This window comes from Phoca vitulina, unplaced genomic scaffold (assembly GCF_004348235.1).
Source record: "Phoca vitulina isolate PV1807 unplaced genomic scaffold, GSC_HSeal_1.0 scaffold67, whole genome shotgun sequence".
In the NCBI taxonomy this organism is placed as follows: domain Eukaryota; kingdom Metazoa; phylum Chordata; class Mammalia; order Carnivora; family Phocidae; genus Phoca; species Phoca vitulina.
In genome coordinates, this window is record NW_022589770.1 from 3,457,297 (window position 1) to 3,480,761 (window position 23,465).

At 33.6% G+C, this 23,465-nt stretch overlaps 1 protein-coding gene across 5 annotated transcripts in view; it reads right to left on the reverse strand.

The window, feature by feature from the left end:
- CNTLN (centlein) overlaps window positions 1-23,465 on the reverse strand; it is a 297,340-nt gene that overhangs the window by 110,804 nt on the left and 163,071 nt on the right. For 4 of the 5 annotated variants that reach the window (XM_032392455.1, XM_032392457.1, XM_032392454.1 and 1 more), the window contains exons 9-12: window positions 19,836-20,012; window positions 17,581-17,706; window positions 8,996-9,117; window positions 7,421-7,540 (exon numbers count right to left, since the gene is read on the reverse strand). In XM_032392455.1, the coding sequence (XP_032248346.1) occupies window positions 7,421-7,540; window positions 8,996-9,117; window positions 17,581-17,706; window positions 19,836-20,012 (545 nt within the window). The remainder of the gene's footprint in view (window positions 1-7,420; window positions 7,541-8,995; window positions 9,118-17,580; window positions 17,707-19,835; window positions 20,013-23,465) is intronic. The other variant, XM_032392456.1, reaches the window with a different exon arrangement.

Below are 23,465 nucleotides of genomic sequence, written 5' to 3' on the forward strand. Positions count from 1 at the left end.
CAATATCACAATGAAATACCACTCACACTCACTAGGACAAGTAATTTAATAAATTTAATAATTTTAAAATATTTTTTAAAAAATAGTAATTTTTTTTAAAAAAAGAAAGAAAAAATACTAAGTGTTAACAAGGATGTGGGCAAGTGGAATCTTTGTAGATTGCTGATGAGAATATAGAATGATGTAGCCACTATGAACACAGTTTGGCAGTTCCTTAATAGGCTTACCATATGACCGAGCAATTCTGCTCACAGGTATAATATCCCAAAGAATTGAAAACAAGTATTCAAATAAATACTTGTATATAAATGTTCATAGTGGCACTATTCACAATAGCCTAAAAGTAGAAGCAACCCAAATGGCCATCAATAAATGAATGAATGAATTGTATATACATACAGTGGGCTATTATTCAGCTGTAAAAAGGAATGACATACTGATACATACTACAATGTGGATGACTCTTGAAAATGTTACGCTAAGTGAAAGAAGCCAAATGCAAAAGGTCACATATTGTATGATGCTATTTATATAAAATATTCAGACTTGGTAAATCCATAGGGATAGAAAGTAGATTAATAGTTGTGAGGAGCTAGAGGAAGAAGGAAATGAGGAGATTGGGAGTGACTGCTTACTGGGTATGGGGTCTCTTTTGGAGGTAATGAAAATGCTTTGGATTAGATAGAGATCATAGCTACACAACATTGTAAATACACTAAATGTCAATAAATTGTATGCTTTAAAATAAAACTAATGTGGGGCGCCTAGGTGGTTCAGTTGGGTTAAGCTTCCGACTTCTGGTTTTGGCTCAGGTCCTGATCTCAGGGTCGTGAGATTGAGTCCTGTGTCGGGCTCTACACTGGTCCTCCCTTCAACTCACATGTGCACGCTCCCTCAAATAAAAAAATAAAATCTTAAAATAATAATAATAAAAGATTCTCTCCTTCCTCTGCCCCTCCCCACTCACATTCTCTTTCTCTCTCTCTTTAATAAAATAAAACTGATGTGTAATTCATACAATGCTGATAGTTATCCAAAAATACATTTGTTTGTAAAATATGTCATGATTTAGCAGACATTCTTTTGAGAATTTTATTTCCAACTCATGCTATCCTAAAATCCTCATTTCTACATATGGAAAAATAATATTTGTGCTTGGAAAACAGGGAGTCTTGATTTGCCAAAGAAAAAAAATAACTGAACTTCCTACCATAATATTTTGATTTTAGCTTCTTAAAAATTATTACTTGAATTTTATAAAATATTCTTTGAAATCATAGCCTGCATATATTTAACGTTTAACCTAAGAAAGAAGAAAGTATTCCATTCTGGGCAATGCTACTGACCTATAGCTTGTCTACTTTTTATCATTAAGGAAAAATGACCAAAAGATCATTGAATTGAAGAAGACTTTAGTTATGATATATTGTGTTAAAATTCCCTGCTTCTATAAAATAAAACTGAATTTTTAAATTATGAATTCTAAACCCCTTTACAATTGACCCCAACTCTAACTACCTTCGTTGACAAATTCGTCAAACAGGATTCTCAGCATGAAGTAGGAAAAGCATCAGTAATTCTTTGCAAATATTTTGTAGTCTCATACTAACTTTTAGTTAAGAAACAAAAGTGAAACAGAAATGATAAGAAGGAGGCCAAGATGTTCAATTGTTCTATATAAAGAATTTAGTTTTTATTTTGAGAGCAAAGGAAAGATGGTAAAGGTTTTTAAACGGGGGAGAGATACGTTCATATATGTATTTTTAAAAGATCACTCTGTAGCATTAGGGGGAAAATGGATTCAAGGGGATAAGAGTGGATATAGGGAGATACTTATGAGTTTATTCTACTTGAGGAAGAAAGATATGATGGTAGTTTGGATAAGGACACTGATAGTAAGAATGGAAAGAAACAGACATATTTTAGAGATATTTGTGATATGGATTCATTAAGACTATTGTAAGGAGGTAAGATAGAGGGAGTAATCAGTTATAACCCTCTAGGTTTCTGGTTTGGGTAAATGGACAAATCATAATGCCATTTTCCCTGTATTATGCCACTATTTCCTTATTACTGCTCTTATCACACTTTTGCTTGTTTTCCCTGCTAAGCTATATGAGGTCCTGATTTAAAAAAAAAGAAAGGTGGCATATTATTTCTCTGTGTTTACCTGTACTTAGCAGAGGGCTCAGATGCAGCATTTTTTATAGGCTATGCATTAGTATAAAAAGACCAAAATTACCACCCACTGCAAGTTCCTTATTTAGCTAAAGATACAGATAAACATACAATGAATGTCAGCACACCTTCCCTTGACCTCATGGGTTTCTAGCAAGGACATGCTGGATTTATAATATAAGAAAAACTTAATATGCTGTGGCACCTGAGTCTCTTTTTATAGTTTTCTATCACTATTGAGAAATAATGTACAAAAATATTTTTATACTAATGTTTTTATTTAGGAAAATGTTAATTTGTTCACTTAGGAGAATGTTAACATGACTTTGTTGGTTCATAAATCTAACTTAATGACGGTAAGGCAACATCCTCAACTAAGTGGAAAAGCTGAGTGAGCCTGGCCTTTCTGAAAGCTTTCCTTGCCTCTTACTATCCAGCGTTCCAAAGAATGGTTTTACTTCACTGGCACGTGGCAGATGGCCCTAAAATAAATCTCATTAGAGTTTGAAATTATTCTTCTTCAATACACCACTGTATATTCAGTCCCTAGCTTAATGCCTGGCTCTGAACTATATTGTTTAAATAGTGAATGAATGAAAAAATATATGAATATTTGTTAGATAAATACTAAGAGAACAAGCCAACTCATTAGTTCATAGATTGTGAAGTTCTTCGTCTTTTGTTAAAACATCATTGATATAATAAGTAGATATATTTTATAAGTATAGGAACTATACTCCATGCAAATTTCTCAAGTCCTCACATTCTCATATACTATAGCAGCAATGTACTTCTGACCATACTTGATGGAAGAAAACACCATTGTATAGGTTGGTGGTAGCATCATTTCCTTTAACATATTTTATAAACTGACTTAGAATTGCCACACAATTTTTTATTAGGATCTTGAAAAGTTAACTCAACATTAATGATTGGATTTGGAAGTACTATTCAAATTTGGTTTAAAGTAGTTTTAGTTCATCTTCTTTTATATATTCTACCCTTCTTAAAAAATTTAAATTCAATTAGCCAACATATAGTACATCATTAGTTTCTGATGTAGTGTTCAGTGATTCATTAGTTGCATATAACATCCAGTGCTCATCATATCACGTGCCCTCCTTAATGCTTATCACCCAGTTACCCCATCCCCCTACCCACCTCCGCTTCCACGACCCTCAGTTTGTTTCCCAGAACCAAGAGTCTCTCATAGTTTGTCTCCCTCTCTGATTTCTTCCCATTCAGTTTTCCCTCCCTTCCTCTATGATCCTCTGTGCGATTTCTTATGTTCCACATATGAGTGAAACCATATGATAATTGTCTTTCTCTGCTTGACTTATTTCACTTAGCATAATCCCCTCCAGTTCCATCCAGGTTGCTGTAAAGGTGGGTATTCATTCTTTCTGATGGCTGAGTAATATTCCATTGTATATATATACATCATGTCTTCTTTATCCATTCATCTGTTGAAGAGCATCTCGGCTCCTTCCACCGTTTGACTATTGTGGATATTGCTGCTATAAACATTGAGGTGCAGGTGCCCCTTCTTTCACTACATCTGTATCTTTGGGGTAAATACCCAGTAGTGCAATTGCTGGGTCCTAGGGTAGCTCTATTTTTAACTTCTTGAGGAACCTCCACCCTGTTTTCCAGAGTGGCTGTACCAGCTTTTATATATTTTAGCCTTAAATAGTCAGGACTAAGTATTAAACTAGATGCCAGGGACACCTGAGTGGTTCAGCCGGTTAAATGACCGACTGGTGATTTCAGCTCAGGTCATGATCTCAGGGTCCTGGGTTTGAGCCCCGCATCAGGCTCCATCCTCAGCACAGAGTCTGCTTGTCCCCTTCCCTTTGCTCCTCCTCCTCTCTCTCTCAAATAAATAAATAAAACCTTTTAAAAAAATAAAAAATAAAGCAGATGCCAATGTATGACACAAAAATAAGACTGGCTGGTCCATAGAAAAACAAGTTAAAACTTCTAGTTCCATGTTTACACTTATTCATCCCACTAATTAAATACAAAAACCCTGAACATGATACATAAAACAAATATAAGAAGACTCTGAAAGGCAGGGAGAAGAAGAAGGACCCAAAGGGACCACAGGAATAGAAGAACAACCCACAGTGATAAATTCCCTGGCTTTCTTCTTTCCTCCTAAGTATCTCAAAGTAGGTACTGGAGAAATCCACAACCCAGAAATGCCAATGGACACAAACAAACAAAAAAGTCTCAAGGAAATTCTGCTCTCCCTAGCCAGAGAACTGAGAAATGGGCAAACTGGCAGGACAGAAATCTTAATTAACAATACCCACCCTACTCCATCCACATACCCCTGGGAAAAGGGAAAGAAAAAAAAAAAAAAAGAAGTAGCCTTGCTATCTCTGTCAATAAAGGTCAAATGAGAAGCCACCCTCATCAAGCAGTAATGAGGCACCCCTTCACACACCCTTTAATGCAGTGCCAGTAAGGGTCAAGTTAGGAGCTAAGACTCCTATCCCTTCCTGGCAGTAATGATCTGACCTTCTCCCTTAGGCATGATGTCATCAGAGATGTGTTAAAATAAAAGATTTAAATAAGATCCAATGTCTCAAAACATAATACCCCCAATGTCCAGGAGACAACTGAACATCACTCATCACACCCAAAACAAAGAAAATCTCAACTTGAAGGAGAAATTGTAATTAAAAAATGCCACCACCCAGATAATAATGCACATGTCAGAATTACTTGACAAGGATTTTATTTTATTTTAAGTAATTCTCTTTGCCCAATATGAGGCTCAAACTCACAACCCTTACAACCCTCTTGAGATCAGAGCTGCATACTGTACCAACTGAGCTAGCCAGGCACCCCTTAACAAAGATTTTGAAGTAGCCATGATTAAAATGCTCCAGCGAATGATTATGAGTGATATTGAAACAAATAAAATAGGAAGTCTCAGCAAATAAACAGGTGATATAAAGAAAAATCAAATGGCAATTTTAGACCTGAAAATCATAAAAGCCAAAATAAAAAACTCAATGTATGGCTTCAATATCAAGGGTGACAGATGAAAGAGGAAAGAATCTGTGAACTTGAAGACAGAACAATAGAAATTACCCAGTTTTAACAACAGAGATAAAACAGGCTAAAAAAATAAAATGAACAGAGCCTCAGGGACCTCAGGACAACACTAAAAAAATCTAACATTCATGAAAATAGAGTTCCAGAATGAGAGGAACAAGAAAAGTGGGGCTGAAAAAGGTATTTAAAAAAAAATAATGACCAAAATTCCTCAATTTGAAAAACAGCACAAACCTAGAGTTTCAAGAAGCTTAGAGAATCCCAAACAGGATAAACCAAAAGAAATCCATGCCAAGATATATCATAATTAAACTTCTGAAAAGTGAAGACAAATGAAAATGATGGAAAGCAGCTAAAGAGAAGGATGCATTCCCTTTATGGGAACAACAATTCAAATAACAATGTATTTTTCATCAGAAACCACAGAAGTGGCATATTATTCAAGTTCTAAAGAAAAAGGTTGCTAACCTAGAAATCTCTAATCAGTGAAAACATTCTTCTGGAATGAAGCTGAAATGAAGACATTTTAAATAAAGGAAATTTAGAGGATTTGTTCCTAGCCAACTTACCCTAAACAAAAGTCTAAAAGAAAGCTCTTCAAACAGAAAGAAAATGACTAAAAAAAAAAAAAAAAAAAAATGAGAGAGGGAGAACTTGGAAGGTCAGAAGTGAATAACAATGGAAAAGTTAAAAATATCCTTCTTTTGAGTTTTAAAATTGTTTGACAGCTGAAGCAAAAATTATAACATCATCTAATGAATTTCTCAGTGTTCAAAACCAGTAAATCTATAGACACAGAAAGTAGCTTACTGGTCATCTAAGGAAGGGAGGGCGGTGGTATAATTGGGCTAAGTGATGCAGGGTTTTGGGGAGGGGATAAATGAAAATGTTCTAAAATTTAGTGTGATGATGGATATAACTCTTTTAATATACTAAAACCCACTGAATTATTCACTTTATATGGTGAATTATATTTCAATAAAGCTATTTAAAATTGTCAGGGACTATTTCTGGACAAATCTAGAAATAATTTTTAAGATAAGAGACATTATTAGCATCAGATTTAGCACTAATAGAGGACAGTGTACTTTAAGAGGTAATTGGAAGTACACATTATATAATCTGATATATCATTTTCTCAAAAGTTTATCATTACATGGAAAAGGTATAATCTAAAGTTACATGTGTTATCATGTAATATATAAAGTAAGATTCTGTTTTACAGCTAAAAAAATTCAATGATATTTGATTATATTATGCCACATGATGCCAGTCATCTAGTCATCTCAAAGACATCAGGTTTTCAAAAAAAAATTGCAGGGTGTGGATGTCAAAAATTAGCTCTAAATGAAGAAATAGTTAAGTAGCAAAAGAGGCTAATTATGTTGGTCTAAGTCCTTTATATTCCAAAAAAAAAATGTGTTCTTTCTTTGCCAAGCTGAATGTAACAGCCTGTGAATTATAAGATCAAGGAAGAAAACTGTATGTTTTCCAAAATATGAGTATCCTTCATCAAGTTTTATACTTAGGGCAGCTAAAAGACCTATGTGGAGGGATCAGCATTAAGCCCAAAGGACAGGCAGTGCACAGCAGGAAAGAAAGCAATTCCCGTGTGTCTTTTGCAGGTCACTACCAAGGACCATGTTAGCAGATCCATACCAGACCCTTAACAGGCAGTTCTGCTGCTACCAGTAATTAGCTTGGACAGCTCTGGCTCCAAGAGTAGCAGCAAGGCTACACCATAATGAGCTCAGCTGGGATTAGCAGGACAGGGCAGGGAACCAAGAGAGCTCAGGCATTCTGCATTGCGTATGTATCTAGGAGATCAAACAAGGATGGCTGGCTGGGTTATCCCCTCTCCACCTCATTCCAAAAATGAAGCACGGCAGTGTCTAAAATACAGGCTAATGAAGAGCGACACCTCCAACAGATGAGAGCCACATTAATTAACACAATCCCTAGATCATATTCTACAGTTTCGGCTAGAGCTAGCAAATGTGCGACTTGTTATTGTATTATACATATATATACATATATGCCCTTTTTAATTTTTATTAACAAAAACCAGATTATTTCATTTTCAAATTTTATAAGCTATTTCTCTCATGATCTTTAAGCTACAAAATATTTCTCCTAAATGTTTATGTAAATCCATACTGTTAAAAAAGAAACTCACTTTTGAATCATTAGCTCCTGGTTCTCCCTTTTGAAATAGGCCAGTTCGTTCCATACAGCATCAGAATCTTCTTGTCGAAGTTGTTGGGGATCCGCTCTCTTTATTTTTCTGATATGAGTCCTATTTTAAAATGAAGTTGTTTTCTTCCTTAATATGTTCAAAGTGCAGTGAAAATTCATTTATACATTCCCTAATTCAAGCCCACTATTTATGGAATGAATTTCCTAAAACCTAAGTGTACAGAAACTAAAATCCTATGTCATAATTTCCAAAAGGCTAAACTGCTACTGTGGAAAGCAAACTTTTAGGCAGACATATGATAGTCTTAGGTCGATTTCTCTGATTCATTCTAGTGATAATAAAACATATATTGCAGGATGGTCAGTTTCTCAAAAAGGATTATAAACAATCAACTCATCGAGAATTTGTTGTCAACCAATCTGAATGTAGTATTATGTGCTCGATCTTAAAACACGCTATTATCAGTAAATATGTCAGAAAGTAGTTTTCACACTTCCAGTGACTACTAAAGTTAGGTGAGCAGAGGCTAAATGTAGGACAAATTGCTTTATCACTATTTTACTGACAAGTGATATGAAACACTTCCCATCTTTCAAAGGAAAAAATTAGACGTGACAATTACCTACAAAACATGCCAAATGCCCTTTATGTTTTCATTTTCTGTACATAAAACAAACTCTTCGTTTTTATTTTGTAAAAGTGCTGTACTGGCCAATTTAGAAACAGTATTTCTCTATAGAACAGACCAATGTGTATCATCAACATTGCCCTAAAGGATCCATCTCAAAAGATGAGAGGGTAGTAGATTTTCTGTACTCATTCAGTCCTTTGCCCTCTGTTGATACTGTTAACAAGGGAGCCACTTACGACTAACCAAGTTCTGAACACCTGTTCAGAGCAATTGAACTGAGACCGCCAATTCATTCAGATAAGCTGCAGAACAAACTGATGGATAGTAAAGATTTTCAAATTGCATACTAGGTTGAAGTAGTTTTCAGAGAGTTAACTATATATGTAAATTTCCTATTTCTCTTGTCTTTCAATTAAAACTTAAATACTCTTTGAGTTACAAACTTTGTAATACCATTATTTTATTTATTTGATTTTTTCAATCATATGGATATGCACTATTTTTGCATTAAGTTATCTACTTTTATTAAGCTACTCTATTGATATTGAAAATGTACATAGTCTGCATGGAGCACTGGGTGTTCTACGCAAACAATGAATCATGGAACACTACATCAAAAACTAATGATGTAATGTATGGTGATAAACATAACATAATAAAATAAAATTTAAAAAAAGAAAATGTACATAGTAATTCAAAATCACCTACATTATGAATTCTGCAAATGATAGGAAAATCTATAGTTATTGCTAGCATATTTATCTGTTTTCATTTATTATATTATCTATTTAAAAATTCACAATAAAGACTTGAATACCAAATAATATCTTTAAAAGCAAACAAAAGCCATTAAAACACCTATATGATGCTACTCCATTCCATTTAATATTTAGGGAAATGCCTTTATGAGCTATGTAACTCACACGCCACTGCCTTCTTCCCACTGTTTTAATTGCTCTTTTACTGCTCTGTAGTTGGTCTCTAACATCTGTAGCCTTTCCTTGCGTTTTTCATGGGCATCTCTTAGCTCATCATTTTCTTGGCTCTGTAGAACACAAAAAAGCAAGGACACAAGTTTAAAGAAAGTATTAGTATAATGCTGCAAATAAAAGGTTACTCATCTAAATATGAAATTTGAAAGAAAATAGGAAACATAAATTAATTTGTAATACTTATTTAAGCAGAAGAAAAGGATTCTTAAAGTCACAAAATAGGTTTGCTTGGTAAATTCAACCCATTTACTGCATTTTTAAGCTGCTAGTAATTTCAAAATTAGTTTCATTCCTTTCCCTGTTGTCAATTAGTACACATACAAATATTTATAAGCCAATTTTACAGAATTTTTTCTCTTTCCACAAAAGGATTTGTCCATACATAACACATTTTGTTATTTTGTTAATTATAGTTACATATGTAATTAGTGTAAAAACACTAATCATAGTAAGATCAATGCTTCTTCTACCCATGGGTTCACGATTAGTTTAATATAAAGCAAAAGGATTACATAGGAGGAAAAAATCAGTTTGGACCTATGTCTGAAGTAGCAGAGTTTAACCTTCTGGGTTGTACTATACAGAATTGAAATGTGAGAGCTGGGCTTTGTATTCTTGAAGAGGTCATAAAAACATTACTAGGTTAGACAATTAAAGTCAACAACTTCTACATGTTCTAAATAGAGTGCATGAAATACATCTTCATTTTTAGATATACCCACAAAATGAACTTATAAAGGCCAAATTTTCAGTTCTTAGGGGATGTATTTATATTACTTATACACTGTGTTTCTCAAAGTGAAGTAAGTAACTTCTTGAGTATTTTTAGCCATTGTGAATTTCAAATTTGTTTTTTAAACCTTTTATATTTCTATATGAAGGAACTTGTATACTTATTTAGTGGAGGCAACAGGTAGGTACTCTGTAATATTATAGTAAGGTGACATGAGTAGGCTCATGGCAGTTAGAAAAATCTGAATTCTATTCTTGGAGCTCTTTCATGTTAGCAGCTTACATAATCTTAAGAACATCATTTAAATTAATTCAATTTTTTTTTTGTAAAATGTGGAAAAGAGCATAGAGATTTAAATTATGATGACTAAATTAAATGAGCGAATATACAGGTAAAGCCCCTGGTGCTGTGCTTGCCCTATCAAGGCACAAAGCAAAAGTTAGCTTCCTTCGTTTTCCCCTTCCCAGGTATTAACTGATGTCCTTATTATTAAGAAGCCAAATTCACAGTTTCCTGGGCCATCTACCTCTCATTTCAACAGTAAGATAATACAGAGTTTGTATTATTTTACTGCAATTCTACCTGTCTCAACAATATGGATATTTTGTCATTCTACTTTGAATATAGGCCTAGTAGAATAACTTCAATAAATCTCTTAAGCAGTATTTGAGTCCTGTGCACCAAGCCGTCTGTATGCCATCTGGAAATGGAAGTGCATGATGAAAAAGCATGGGAATGGCATCACTTGAAAGGGACAATCAGAATAAATGTTATCCTGAAGAGTTTTAGAACATATACAGATCACAGAAACTACAAACTTGCTAAAGAGTAGCATGGTTTAATACCACGGTTAAAAATTCAGGATACTGAATTGAATTTTGTTCACTTCAATTAAAGAACCATATATTAAGAGCCTATTACATGCAGAGTGTTAAGTGCTGATAAGAGTTCAAGTCTTGCTGCTCAAAGTTAGCAAATTTTATCTTGACATAGCTACTTAAATTCAGCATGTACCAGTTTCTCCATCTTCAAAATAAAAGCTGTTTATATCTCTCTTCTTCTAAGACCAATGAATGATTTAGCCTTGACCTTGAGTTTTCCCTACTGTTGTTAAAAATCCAAATATAACTTCACTTCTTTAAACAATAAGCTTTCTAATCCTAAATATATGAAATAATTTAAATTAACCAAATAGAAAAGTAATTAATAATGTTCTTACCTTCTCATAAATGAACATAAGTTCATTATGTTTATTAGGATTCCTTAAGAACTAATAAGATTTATTAGGATTTTAAACAGGATATATTACAAATTATTAATAATCTAATTATAAGAAATGTATAGGTACTAGAAAAGATTTGTGTCAAAACACAATTTTCAAATAAACATAGTTAAGTACTTTGTTAAATTCTAATAGCTTTCTCTAATTATTCATCATTGAATCAAATTCCTTCCCCATAAACTCTGAGTTTACAATGAATTTCTTTAAAATTATTAATACAAATGCAGCGTTTTGGAATCATTAAAAGTCTGTGTTAAGAATCCCTAGAAACTGAGTAAATAGAACCTAAAAAATTGCCGAAAGTAAAATTAATAAAATGGGATATCAAGATTTTTTTCTGTTGCCTTTCACAAAAATCCTGTTAAATCAATGGAACAAATTGAGTTTCTTATTGTTAGTACTGTCATTATTTTAGCATTTTTTCAGTACTGCTTCAGCTACCATTAATCACTGAATTTATACCCAAGGTTTTCCTTAGTTCTCAAATAGAAATCAACTTAGCTTATGCTATTAAACCAAAGATTAAGACTCAATAAAAATTTCCTGAGTCCTATACGTCACTCACAATGTGCCAGGCTCTGTACTAGGCACAGTACTTAACCAAAGCACTCAAAGCACCTTTGCTTCCTAAAACTTCAGTGTAATATATTTATATTAGCAAATAGTTTTGATTTTGCTATAGTAATTGAAATAGGTGGTCCCTCCATTAGGTAGTGATTATAGCAAAGCAGTTTTATAGATGAGCTTTCTGCTTTAATTTTACATGCTTCACAACTTACTATGCCTAATGCTAGAGTGTTTACATATTTCTTATAAAATTACTAAGATCTAAACTATTAAAAATGAAAGTAAACTAGAGATTATTTGGCAAATCAATTTGATAGGCATAATTTATAATAATTATGTTTAAATGTCCTTTCTGAATGCTATTATCAAATTGTAATACATGGGTTAAATTAGTCTTAGAGACTATTGTTCTTTGACTTACTTCAGAAATAGACAAAATTTTATAGAAATGTAAGATAGATAATATATGCCCAAAGAAAAACATTTTTCCTTATTCTAGTGCAAGAACAGATTTAGCAGAAGTCTCCAGGCAAAAGTTAGATATCTCAAAAGAAATGTTTAATGTGTAAAAAGAATAATCAAAAGATTAATAGCCTAAGTCAAAACAGTAGCACTTCATTTGGGAAATACTACTGTACCCAAAAATCTTACAACAAAATCAGAAGTAGAAACTGAAAGATACAGGGGCGCCTGGGTGGCTCAGTTGTTAAGCATCTGCCTTCGGCTCAGGTCATGATTCCAGGTCCTGGGATCGAGCCCCGCATCGGGCTCCCTGCTCAGCGGGAAGCCTGCTTCATCCCTCTCCCACTCCCCCTGCTTGTATTCCCTCTCTGGCTGTGTCTCTCTCTGTCAAATAAATAAATAAAATCTTTAAAAAAAAAAAAAAAGAAACTGAAAGATACATTTAATATCACTAATAACTACATTTGCCCAAGAAGATACACACAAAAATATCGCAAGGGCAGTCACTGAATTAGGTCCATTTATTAAATCATTCAATAAAACATTTACTGACTACCTTCCCTATATTTTGCAATTAAACTAGTTAAACTAGAGGCTCTAATTTCTGTATATAAACAAATCTGAATGACTAAAACACTAGAAAATAGAAAATAGAAAGGCTGTATCATGTGACTTGCCTCAATGATACTTGCAAGTCCATTTATGAGTTCATAAGAACAAAAATGATTCTTGGTCTAATCTACTACAGTTTGGTCAAAGGCTCCTTGACAGACATAGGCAAACTAAGAGCATGAGTCCTGTTAATAAAACAGTGGCTCAATCTTCACAGAATGATAGCAAAGTTTTTAAAAAGTTAAAAAAAAAAAAAAAAAACTTTTATAAAATACCAAGGATCCCATGGATGTTTAATTTCAGCAGAGTATATAAAGCTGAATGTATGAAGAATGCATATTAGACATTGAAAAATAAAAGACATATAAACTGTATTCAAAGGACATACTGATGTTACTAAACAGTATAGAAAAGTGCTAAGAGAACTAAGTTCTCAAATGCATTAAAGTTCATAAAGCAGAGATTCACGGCATTAGTGATCCCAAGGACAGTAAAGGATTTCATAAAGCTCTGATGCATTGATTTCCAAATTATACTTTATAGATTGTTAGTCCACTACACTTACGAAGTTAGGATTTGGAAATGGGTGGGATTTTTAGAATAACGGTTTTCATCTCTTCTATTACTACTGGCCATCCATCTTGAAAACGTACAACTATTCACAGAAGTAAGCTAAGCAAGGTAATGTATTAATATTTTTACAGAATTCATTACTAGTATTAGAATAATGTGCATTACTTACTGCTGATATAATAAAGACTATCATCTCAATATATCAGTGTGTGCCTACATATGTTCCATGGTGGAGGTTATCTGGTGAAGATTATTTGTCCCTCTCTCCCGTCAGTCCCCCTCGGTTGATCAACTTGGGACCGAAAGATATCTACTGTGCCATGGAGCATGTGTTTAGTGCAGTGTCTTCCACAGTGACTTCCATGGAACAGAAGTCTTTGGGAAACACTAATGGGTATAATATAATCAAGTAAATCTGGGAAATAAGGTATCTATACCTTGCTACAGATTCACCATGCACATTGATATCTTAACAGCTCACAAAAAAATGAAAGATTTTAACCCACTGCCTATGATAATTGAGCACAGAACATTTTTCTCTGCCATTTTCCCATTAGCTTCCAGCAGAGCAGTGTTCAATATAATACCAATATGGGAAAAGCCATGACAAAAATTCCACATGTATTAATGGGTTATGATCTACAAAAGGAGTACCATGATCAACAAATGCATATTAAAAACCATAAGACACTGTTAGGGGTTGAAATGAATCCAAAAAGGTATGTTGGAATCCTAACCTCCACTACCCCAAAATGTGATTGTATTTGGTGATAAGGTCTTTATAGAAGTAATGAAGTTAAAAAGAAGTCATTAAGGTGGGTCTTAATCTAGTTGATCGGTGTCTTTTTTATTTTTTTAAAGATTTTATTTATTTATTTATTTGACAGAGAGAGAGAGTACGCGCAAGTAGGAAGACTGGCAGGCAGAGGGTGAAGGAGAAGCAGGCTCCCCACTGAGCAGAGAGCACCATGTGGGGCTTGATCCCAGGACCAGGACCATGACCTGAGCCTAAGGCAGATGCTTAACTGACTGAGCCATCCAGGCGCCTGACTGGTGTCTTTTTAAAAAGGAGAAATTTAGACATAGAGAGAGAGACATACACACACAGAGAAAAGATGAGGTGAAGTATGAAGACACAGGGAGAATGCCATCTATAAGCCAAGCAACACCTGAAACTACTGGAAACTACAAGAGAGAAACAGAACAGATTCTCCCTCACAGGTTTCAGAAGGAACTAATCCTGTTGAAATCTTGAGTTTGGAACTTTCTAGCCTCCAGAACTTTGAATAATAAATTTCCGTTCTTCTAAGCCAGCCAGTTTGTCATGGCAGCCCTAGGAAACTAATACAGATACATCATTAATTCCTTTCTTATCTTATATTCTCATGCACTTGAGTAATAGTAATAATATTAATATTATACCCTAATTAAGGGAAATATTGGATGAAGTTTTCTACCTTTACTAAATAAGACAGGTATACTACTAAAGAGAAGCCATAAATTAAAAAATATCCCAGACCCAGTTACTCTCTTTGGAATTGCTTTTACTTTATAGGTTTTGTTTACCCACTTCATCTCATAAATGCTCTTGATGATAGTGTTTTTTTCATTCAACTATTTTGCTCCTTTAAAATAAATCCTTTCCTACTAAATGATAAGATACAATGAAAAAAATTTGCTTGCATTTTCCCCCTTATCTTGTAAATCTGTGAAAGAAAACGTATTTTTGAAATTCATATTATCATCAACTGATTTGAAAAAGGAATACAGAAAAAGTATAAATGAAAAAGAAATTGTGTGAGGGGCGCCTGGGTGGCTCAGTTGGTTAAGCCGCTGCCTTCAGCTCAGGTCATGATCCCAGGATCCTGGGATCGATCCCCACGTCAGGCTCCTTGCTCCGCGGGAAGCCTGCTTCTCCCTCTCCCACTCCCCCTACTTGTGTTCCCTCTCTCGCTGTGTCTCTTTCTGTCAGATAAATAAATAAAATCTTTAAAAAAAAAGAAAAAAATTGTGTGAAGATAGAATTTTACTCTGAAAATAAGTTTGAGGCCTAATCTAAAAGAGCAATTAGGAGAAAGGAATGGTAAGTTAATATAATGCTTCTGAGACTCTTTCTGAAATTAGAAATTCAAAAGGTGGAAGAGGATAGATCTAAAAATGTCTGAACTGCTCTACTCTTTCCTGCCAAAAACAAGGGACTGTCAAAGACTCAGAGTTTTGGGGACAAATAAGTGGAGATCTGTTACTATTGAATGGGGATATGTGATAGTTAATTTTATGTGTAACTTGACTGATCATTATTCCTGGGTGTATCTGTGAGCGTGTTTCTGTAGAAAATGAACATTTGAATCAGACGAGTAAAGCATATTGCCTTTCCCCATATGATAGGCTTCATTCAATTCACTGCATAAAAGGCTGCATAAGAAAGACATTGGTCTTGTCCCTTTGGACTGAGATTGAGATTGGGACTGGAATTTACACCATCAGCTTCCGGGTTTCAGGCCTTTGGACTAACTAACCCACTGGCTCTCGTGATCTCCAGTTTCACAGCCGGAGATGTTGGACTTCTAAAATTCTGTAATTGCATGACCCAATTCCTTATAGTAAATCAATCTCTGTCTCTCTTTCTCTCCCTCTCCGGATAGATAGATATATGGACATAGATACAGATATTTTTCAGAATAGCAATGTTTCATTAGGGAAGACTAAAGGGTTATATCCTACTGGCTCTGTTTCTCTGAAGAAACCAGATTAATACAGGATGTGAATTTCAAGAATTATGCAAAAGGAGGAAGATGATAAACTGGCTTCCCAAATATGCTCTTAATATCCTGTGGGTACTCCCATGTTTATGTTAAGATACTAGATTCCAACTGCTCATGCAGTATCTTGTTAACTAGGGTCTTGAATGATAGACAGTTATCTTGTCTCTTGTTGTACAAGTGACTTGTTTGGCTAACTGCATTGCTTAGTAAGTTGTTACTGAGTAAACCAATGAATGAGCAAATAACTCCAGGTGTGGGGTGCCTGGCTGGTTCAGTCAGAAGCGCATGCAACTCTTAATCTCAGGGTATTATCCCAAACATGAGTTCAGGCCCCACGATGGGTGTAGAGATTACTAAAAAAAAAAAAAAAAAAAAGAAATGACTGCAGGTGTATACATTTCAAGTAGGCTAAATGTTAGCAAGCTGATGTCATCTGATCATTTTATTTTTGGTAGATGATAGATGATAATCAATCTCTGTCTCTCTGTCAATCAACAGACGATAATTTTCCTTCCTTTAAGAACTATCAGTCTAACTCTGCATAAATATAAATTAACTTGATGTTTAGTGAAAAGGCAGAAAAAATATTAATTGTAGCTTAGATTCCTCTAAACCATATCTTGTTCTACAGCACACAAAATCTAAATCAAAACTTTTTCTCCCTAAGAGTAATCTAGATGACAAAGAATCTGAGCTTTATTGGATTCTAATCATGTGTAAAACATTGGTCTTGTCATAAAATGTCTTAAAACTATTTGAGATTTGGGTGCCTGGGTGGCTCAGTTGGTTGGGCAACTGCCTTCGGCTCAGGTCATGATCCTGGAGTCCCGGGATCGAGTCCCGCATCGGGCTTCCTGCTCAGCAGGGAGTCTGCTTCTCCCTCTGACCCTCCTCCCTCTCATTCTCGCTCTCTCAAATAAATAAATAAAATCTTTAAAAAAAAAAAAAAACTATTTGAGATTCAATTAAATGGCTAAATCTCAAATAGCACAGGCCTTGGGTAGTTGTGAATAAAGAACGATAAGTTTAGCCATATTAAATTCAGAAAAAATAAAAGCCCTCAATACAGTCAAATGGAAAAAATAATGTACTTGCCATTTTGACTATGTAACTTCTCTATAAAGGACAGTTGTAAGTGACTTGAGCTAGGTGAGTATCGTTTTTAACTCACTTTTCTTTTTATATGTTTATCATGTATGAAGAGCTATGAGAAATTCTCTACTTGCTGTAGTTCTATTTTTTGTTTCTGAAAAACTGTAAGAAATTTATTCCCAATATTAAGCCAAAGTATTCCCAAACAATTTTAAAGTAGTGAATAAATATTTACGTTCGAGCAGCAAATTTTTTGTTACTTTATGATCCTCAGAAATCTGAAAAACAAGACCAACCAATGATACATTTTTATACATGTAATTAAATTCAGGAAAAATAAATGATAAGCAGTGATTTGTGAAGTGAATGTTTACTTTGGTGTATCTTTATCTTTGCAAGGTTATTACTAAAGAAGTGATTTAATGTTCACCTTTAGCTGTAGTGCCTTCTCTAAGTTTCCAATCTTTCTTTCAGCTTTCCTCAGATTCCTCAGCTCCGCTGAGTCTCTGAAAGAGCTCTTTGGGGACAAAGACCTTGAACGTTTCACAGGTGGTTCCTCGAGAATAAAACAAGGACATGGTTGAACTAGTTGGAACACTGGATTATGAAAGACATGCAAAATTAAAGAACAAGTAATTTTGAATACTAATAATGAATTATAAAAAAAATCCTGCATGGAATACCAGAGAAATAACAAGCGGAATTACCACAGTGCTACCGCTAAAGGTTTCTCTGTGACTCGTTAATGAGAATATTCATTTACATTTACATTGTTTCTTTCAGAATAATGATGTCCCATTAGGGAAGACTAAAGGGTTATAGACTCAGAAATGCAAGAAACCTCATTACAAAGGAGGGGATAGAGGCTGGTCTAATTGCTCTATAAGGGTCCAAGGTTACACTTGATAGGACAACCAGAAACAAGAGGGAAAGGATTTTTTTCCCTTTGAAATAGTTTAACACACTGTGAAGTTGAAGGAACAATATGCTTGAGGAATATAAATACAACAGACAGTAGATCTTATACCATAATGACCATATGGTCATTAACTATAATGTGGCTAACTAGAGACAAGAATGTGTGTTTATATTATGTATAGCTTCATATACCAATCTGGAAAAGGAATATGTGAAAGCAACTATTAAGCTGGGCAACATATTGTTCATACTTCCTGCATGTCCTTATGAAAAAGAAAGAAAATTTCGTTCCAAATATCCCTCTCATTTTCTTGACTTTTGTTAAAAGCAATGAAACATCAAAGCGCTACATTTTTTAACTTCAGCAATGTAGCAAGCAACCAAATTAGGCCCTATATATAATGTATCTCAATTTTAGGAATGTTTTCTTTCATTTAAATAAAGCTCAGTACTCTGAAACTACTCCAAAATGGCAAGAAATGTATAATGCAGTTATGTTTAAATAAATAAATACATATATAAAGCTCCTTCTGAAAATTACTAATAATATTAGAGGGAGTAAATAAGACTATAATAGAAACGGGTCTATTTTTAAATGCTTCCTATACAAAGATAGCTCTACTCATTGGGAAAAAATGGAAAGAACTAAAAACAATTATCTTGAAAAACATAGTTTTCTGCTTGTAAAATCATTATTTTCTACTGCTGAAGTAACAAGTGTGAGAAAAATGTCTGAAGTTCCTCATTTTTCTATTTATCTAGAGATAACATATTTACAATGTTACATAATAACATATTGACAAAATGATATTATAAAATGTTTTATTTTAGTCAGTGTTGATAGAATCTTCTGCAGCATAACAGGATTATATACTATGGTATATGTACTGTAATACAAATATTATAAAAAGGAAAAGCTAGACATTAATAAATGAAAAACATGCCATGGAAAATTTGCTTATTTTTCTCTATTGCTATACCTTTAAATCCGAAATTATATAATTGCATAAATTAATGTTAAATTCCACTTTATAGTTTATATCCACATGCATAATATTTTAAATATCATACCTGAATGAAATAGAAACATTAAGACATATTTTTCTTTTAACAACTCATATTACTTTAAAATGATTTTTTACTTAGATTAACTTATCTATAGATTAGATATATGAGATACTTAGCCAAACTTTTTAAAATTTTTTAAATTCATTTAAATTCAGTTAATTAACATATAGTGAATTATTAGTTTCAGAGGTAGGGTTCAGTGATTCATCAGTCTTATATAACACCCAGTTTAGCAAAACTTTTTAACATAAGAATGTTAACTTACTCCAAAACAGCTATACTACTACTAATCTATTTAATTAAATTAGGAATACATTATTTAGTCTTTAAAACAATTTTTTTTAAAGATTTTATTTATTTGTTTGAGAGGGAGAGAGAGCACGAGAGAGTGCAAGAGCAGGGGGAGGGAGAAGCAGGCTCCCCACTGAGCAGGGAGCCAGACAAGGGGCTTGATCCCAGGACCCTGGGATCATGACCTGAGCTGACCGCAGATGATTAACCGACTGTGCCACCCAGGAGCCCCACACAACAATTTTTTATCAAGCATTTGGCACATAAATGTTTTTTTTAAAGCTTCCAGGAAAAAAAAAAGCTCCCAGAAATATAAGCAGAGAGGTAAATGCTCTTTGTTTTTAAACTTCATCACTGGCCTTGCCAGCTTCACCCTGACAAATTCACAAAATGACAAAATGTCCCTACCTTATGTTTTCTTTCAGTACTTGTCCAGGAGCTCTTCTCTGAGGAAGCCTTGTTGGTAGATTTGCTCTCTGACAGTTTTTCATTTGCTATTTTTAGTTTCCCCTGTAAATACTCAATTTCAGACTTCTGTGAGACCATTAAAGTTTCTAAGCTTGATAAAGATGGCCGTTGAGATACCTATGTAAAAAAAGTGTATGTGCAAATATATATGCATGTTTGTATATTATTTCTATATGTGCAAATACTTATATATGATATTATTACATTATATAAATAGTAAGTATTCAGAGAAGGAAAATTGCATTTCAATTATAAACTGTAAACTAGCATTAGCTAAACTTCCATCATCCTAACACAATGACATTTTTCAATAAAATAATTACAGGAGAAAAACATTACAGCATGGTTGCATGAAACATACCACTCATCTATAAATTAATTATTTCAAAAATATGATTATACACATATGTATTTCCTCATGAAATACTCAATCTACCATTTGATCACAAAGAGCCATATAATATCACTGAATATAAACTTGGGAAAAGGAAACTAACAGCACTTTAAGTCTAATTATCTTCCAATGTATCATAATTTAATAATAACTCACAAAACTCTGATACTTTTAATGTCAATACAGTCCACTGTATTCTCTTTTGAAATTACATGTCAGATAATCTGCTAATGGTAAGCACCACATTATAGCAACAACAACAAAAAAATCACAAAAAAATTAAGCATGTAGGATACCTTCAAGAAATGTTAGTTCGTAAAAACCAGCATTCTGTGAAATTCTACTACCATCTTAACCGAATATATTTGAGGCCATTAAAATCTATGCATATATCGTATTCAAATTAACCACTCCACTTACAAAAAACAAAAACACTAAATCATAGTGAAAACAAAGTTTTTATTTTTTTCCAGCGAAGAGAGTCAAATCTCAAAATTATAATATTGGATATAGAAGCAGTAGCCCTGAAAATAGTTTCATTTAAAATGTGGAAAACCCTATCCATCCTATGTGATATTCCTAAGGGATATCAGAAGAAATATATATGTTTAATTTTTCTGAACCAATGATGGAAAATATTACCCTTTTCTGGTTTGAACTCTTTTTCCTTTTTTTTTTTTTTTAGGGAATAGGTAAAATTGTCCTAATTCTAACTTCTAGTTATTATGAGACAGGTCATCTTTGATTTATTTATATTATTATTATACTTTATTTAAATCACTTGATTTGTTTTCCAACCTTCATCCTATTATATTGCTAAATATTTTCCTCAGTATTGTTTATATTGTACCCTTACCACACTTACCATATATTAAATACTTACTTCATTACCTTTCTTTAAATATCAAATTAAAATACTTCAAGCACTTTTATTCCAAACTCTAAACGATTTTGCCCTATTCTTTCCTCCCACTTTTAATCACCATATGACCATTATTTATTTCATTTTTTCTTCCTATCATGTAAGCAAATTTATGATGTTTATAACTATTTCCTTTGACTGGGCCACTAATCTGAACAGTTTTCAAAAGCCACCTGCTCTTATTCAGGTTCCTTTAAATAAAATTATTAAGAATATATTAATATCCCACCATTTACCAAAGAAATTTAAAATAAGTTGTTCAAGGTCAAACAAAAATTTAGAATAAAACAGAAATAACCTAACTTTAGTTTTATTGGTATATCCAATAAGCAGTCCCATATTCTTTAAATGAGTTTAAATAAGTGAGTTTTCTAAGTCATCACTGGATTATAATGTAGTAGATAAGAATGTAAAAAATAGGAATATTCAATCGAGGAGCTGTAATGATAAATAATTCAAATATTTGTGAAGACATTAAAAATGCTCCAACTGTGGATACTGTCATCATCAGAGTAAGGATTTTACATTTAGGGAGCAGTCCTTTAAAATTCTTCAACAAACAATAACAGAACTTCAAAAATAAAATACTATGAAAGCACTAATTAACTCAAATTCACATAGGCGCAGGGAAGATCAAGTAAATAAAATGGGCTGTGTTTAGTATATTTTAAAATCACAGCTTTGGAATTCATTCAGCACTTTGTAGACATATTACACATGTATATAGATTATTTACGTCCACGAAAAAACATGCTCCCAGTGTTTTTAAAATCTGATCTTCTCCCTCTCTTGCCTTTTATCACTTTTGCAGGAGATATAGGCACAAGAAGTATTTCATACTTCTCTTAATATGACCATGTTTAAAAGCATAGGTAAAATGAAATGTCAAGTGACACTCAGCCTCACCTAAGGGCGTAAGGAGGGTTTTTGTGACAGTAGCTACTCAAGATCCAGCCAACTGTTTTCCTAGGTGAATGAATGTGGCCCACCACCGCGAGAGCGACTGATTTTTCAAAAGAAGTAAGGAATTAGGGCTTCTAAGGGAAATCTCCTAATTTTAAAATGTTGACCAGACTCCGTTTATGACTTCTGTATTTTGAGAACATGGTTGTGGGAGTATAAACTGTTAGAAATTTTCTAGGGAAATTTTGAAATATGTATCAAAGCACATAAAAATATATCAAGCCTTTGGATTAGCATTCTAGTCATGCTGAGGGTTGATACAGAAGGATATCCATGATAAACTGTTAAATTAGAAAAGCAGGTTACGGGTGCCTGGGTGGCTCAGTTGGTTAAGCGACTGCCTTCGGCTCAGGTCATGATCCTGGAGTCCCTGGATCGAGTCCCGCATCGGGCTCCCTGCTCGGCGGCGAGCCTGCTTCTCCCTCTGACCCTCCCCCCTCTGATGTGCTCTCTCTCTCTCTCATTCTCTCTGTCTCAAATAAATAAATAAAAAATCTAAAAAAAAAAAAAAAAAAAAAGAAAAGCAGGTTACCAAAGAATATACTGTATAGAAACAGATTTTGCCAAACATGCATAGGAAAAACAACAACAACAAGCCCTAAAATGTTTTAGTGTCATTTCTCAGTGGAAAAATCATATGTGAATCATTTTCTTCGTATTTATTTGAATTTCCTTAAATTTTACAATGAACATGTCACTAAATGTTTTTCAAAATGTAATTTTTTTCTTCAAATAAAAGGAATAAAAGTTGAGTATAAAATGTTCAGATTATATAGGAGAAAGATAAGTGAAAGTCTTTCCATAATCTCATCCCTTATAGTTTGCTAGTGATAACTTTGGGCTATATTTACCCAGACTTTAAAAAGGAAAGGAAAACCACTATAATTCTGCCCTTCAATCTTCCTTTCAAAATCAACAGACTTAAATTTTTAGAACAGTTTTATACTTACAGAAAATCTAAGCAGATGCTGTAGAGTCCTATACCTCCTACCCCCACCCATTCAGGTTACCCTATTATCAACATCTAAAATTAATATGGTACATTTGTTTTAAGTAATGAACCAATATTCATACATTATTTTTAACTGAAGTCCATAATGTATTCAAATCTCCAAAGTTTTTATGTAATGTCCTTTTTCTGTTCCAGGATCCCATCCACAATACCACATCACATTTACTTATCATGCCAGCAACTCTTGGCTGTGACAGTTTCTCAGACTTTACTTACTTTTGATAACATTGATAGCTTTGATGAGTAAATAATAATCAGGTGCACTGTAGATGCCTCTAT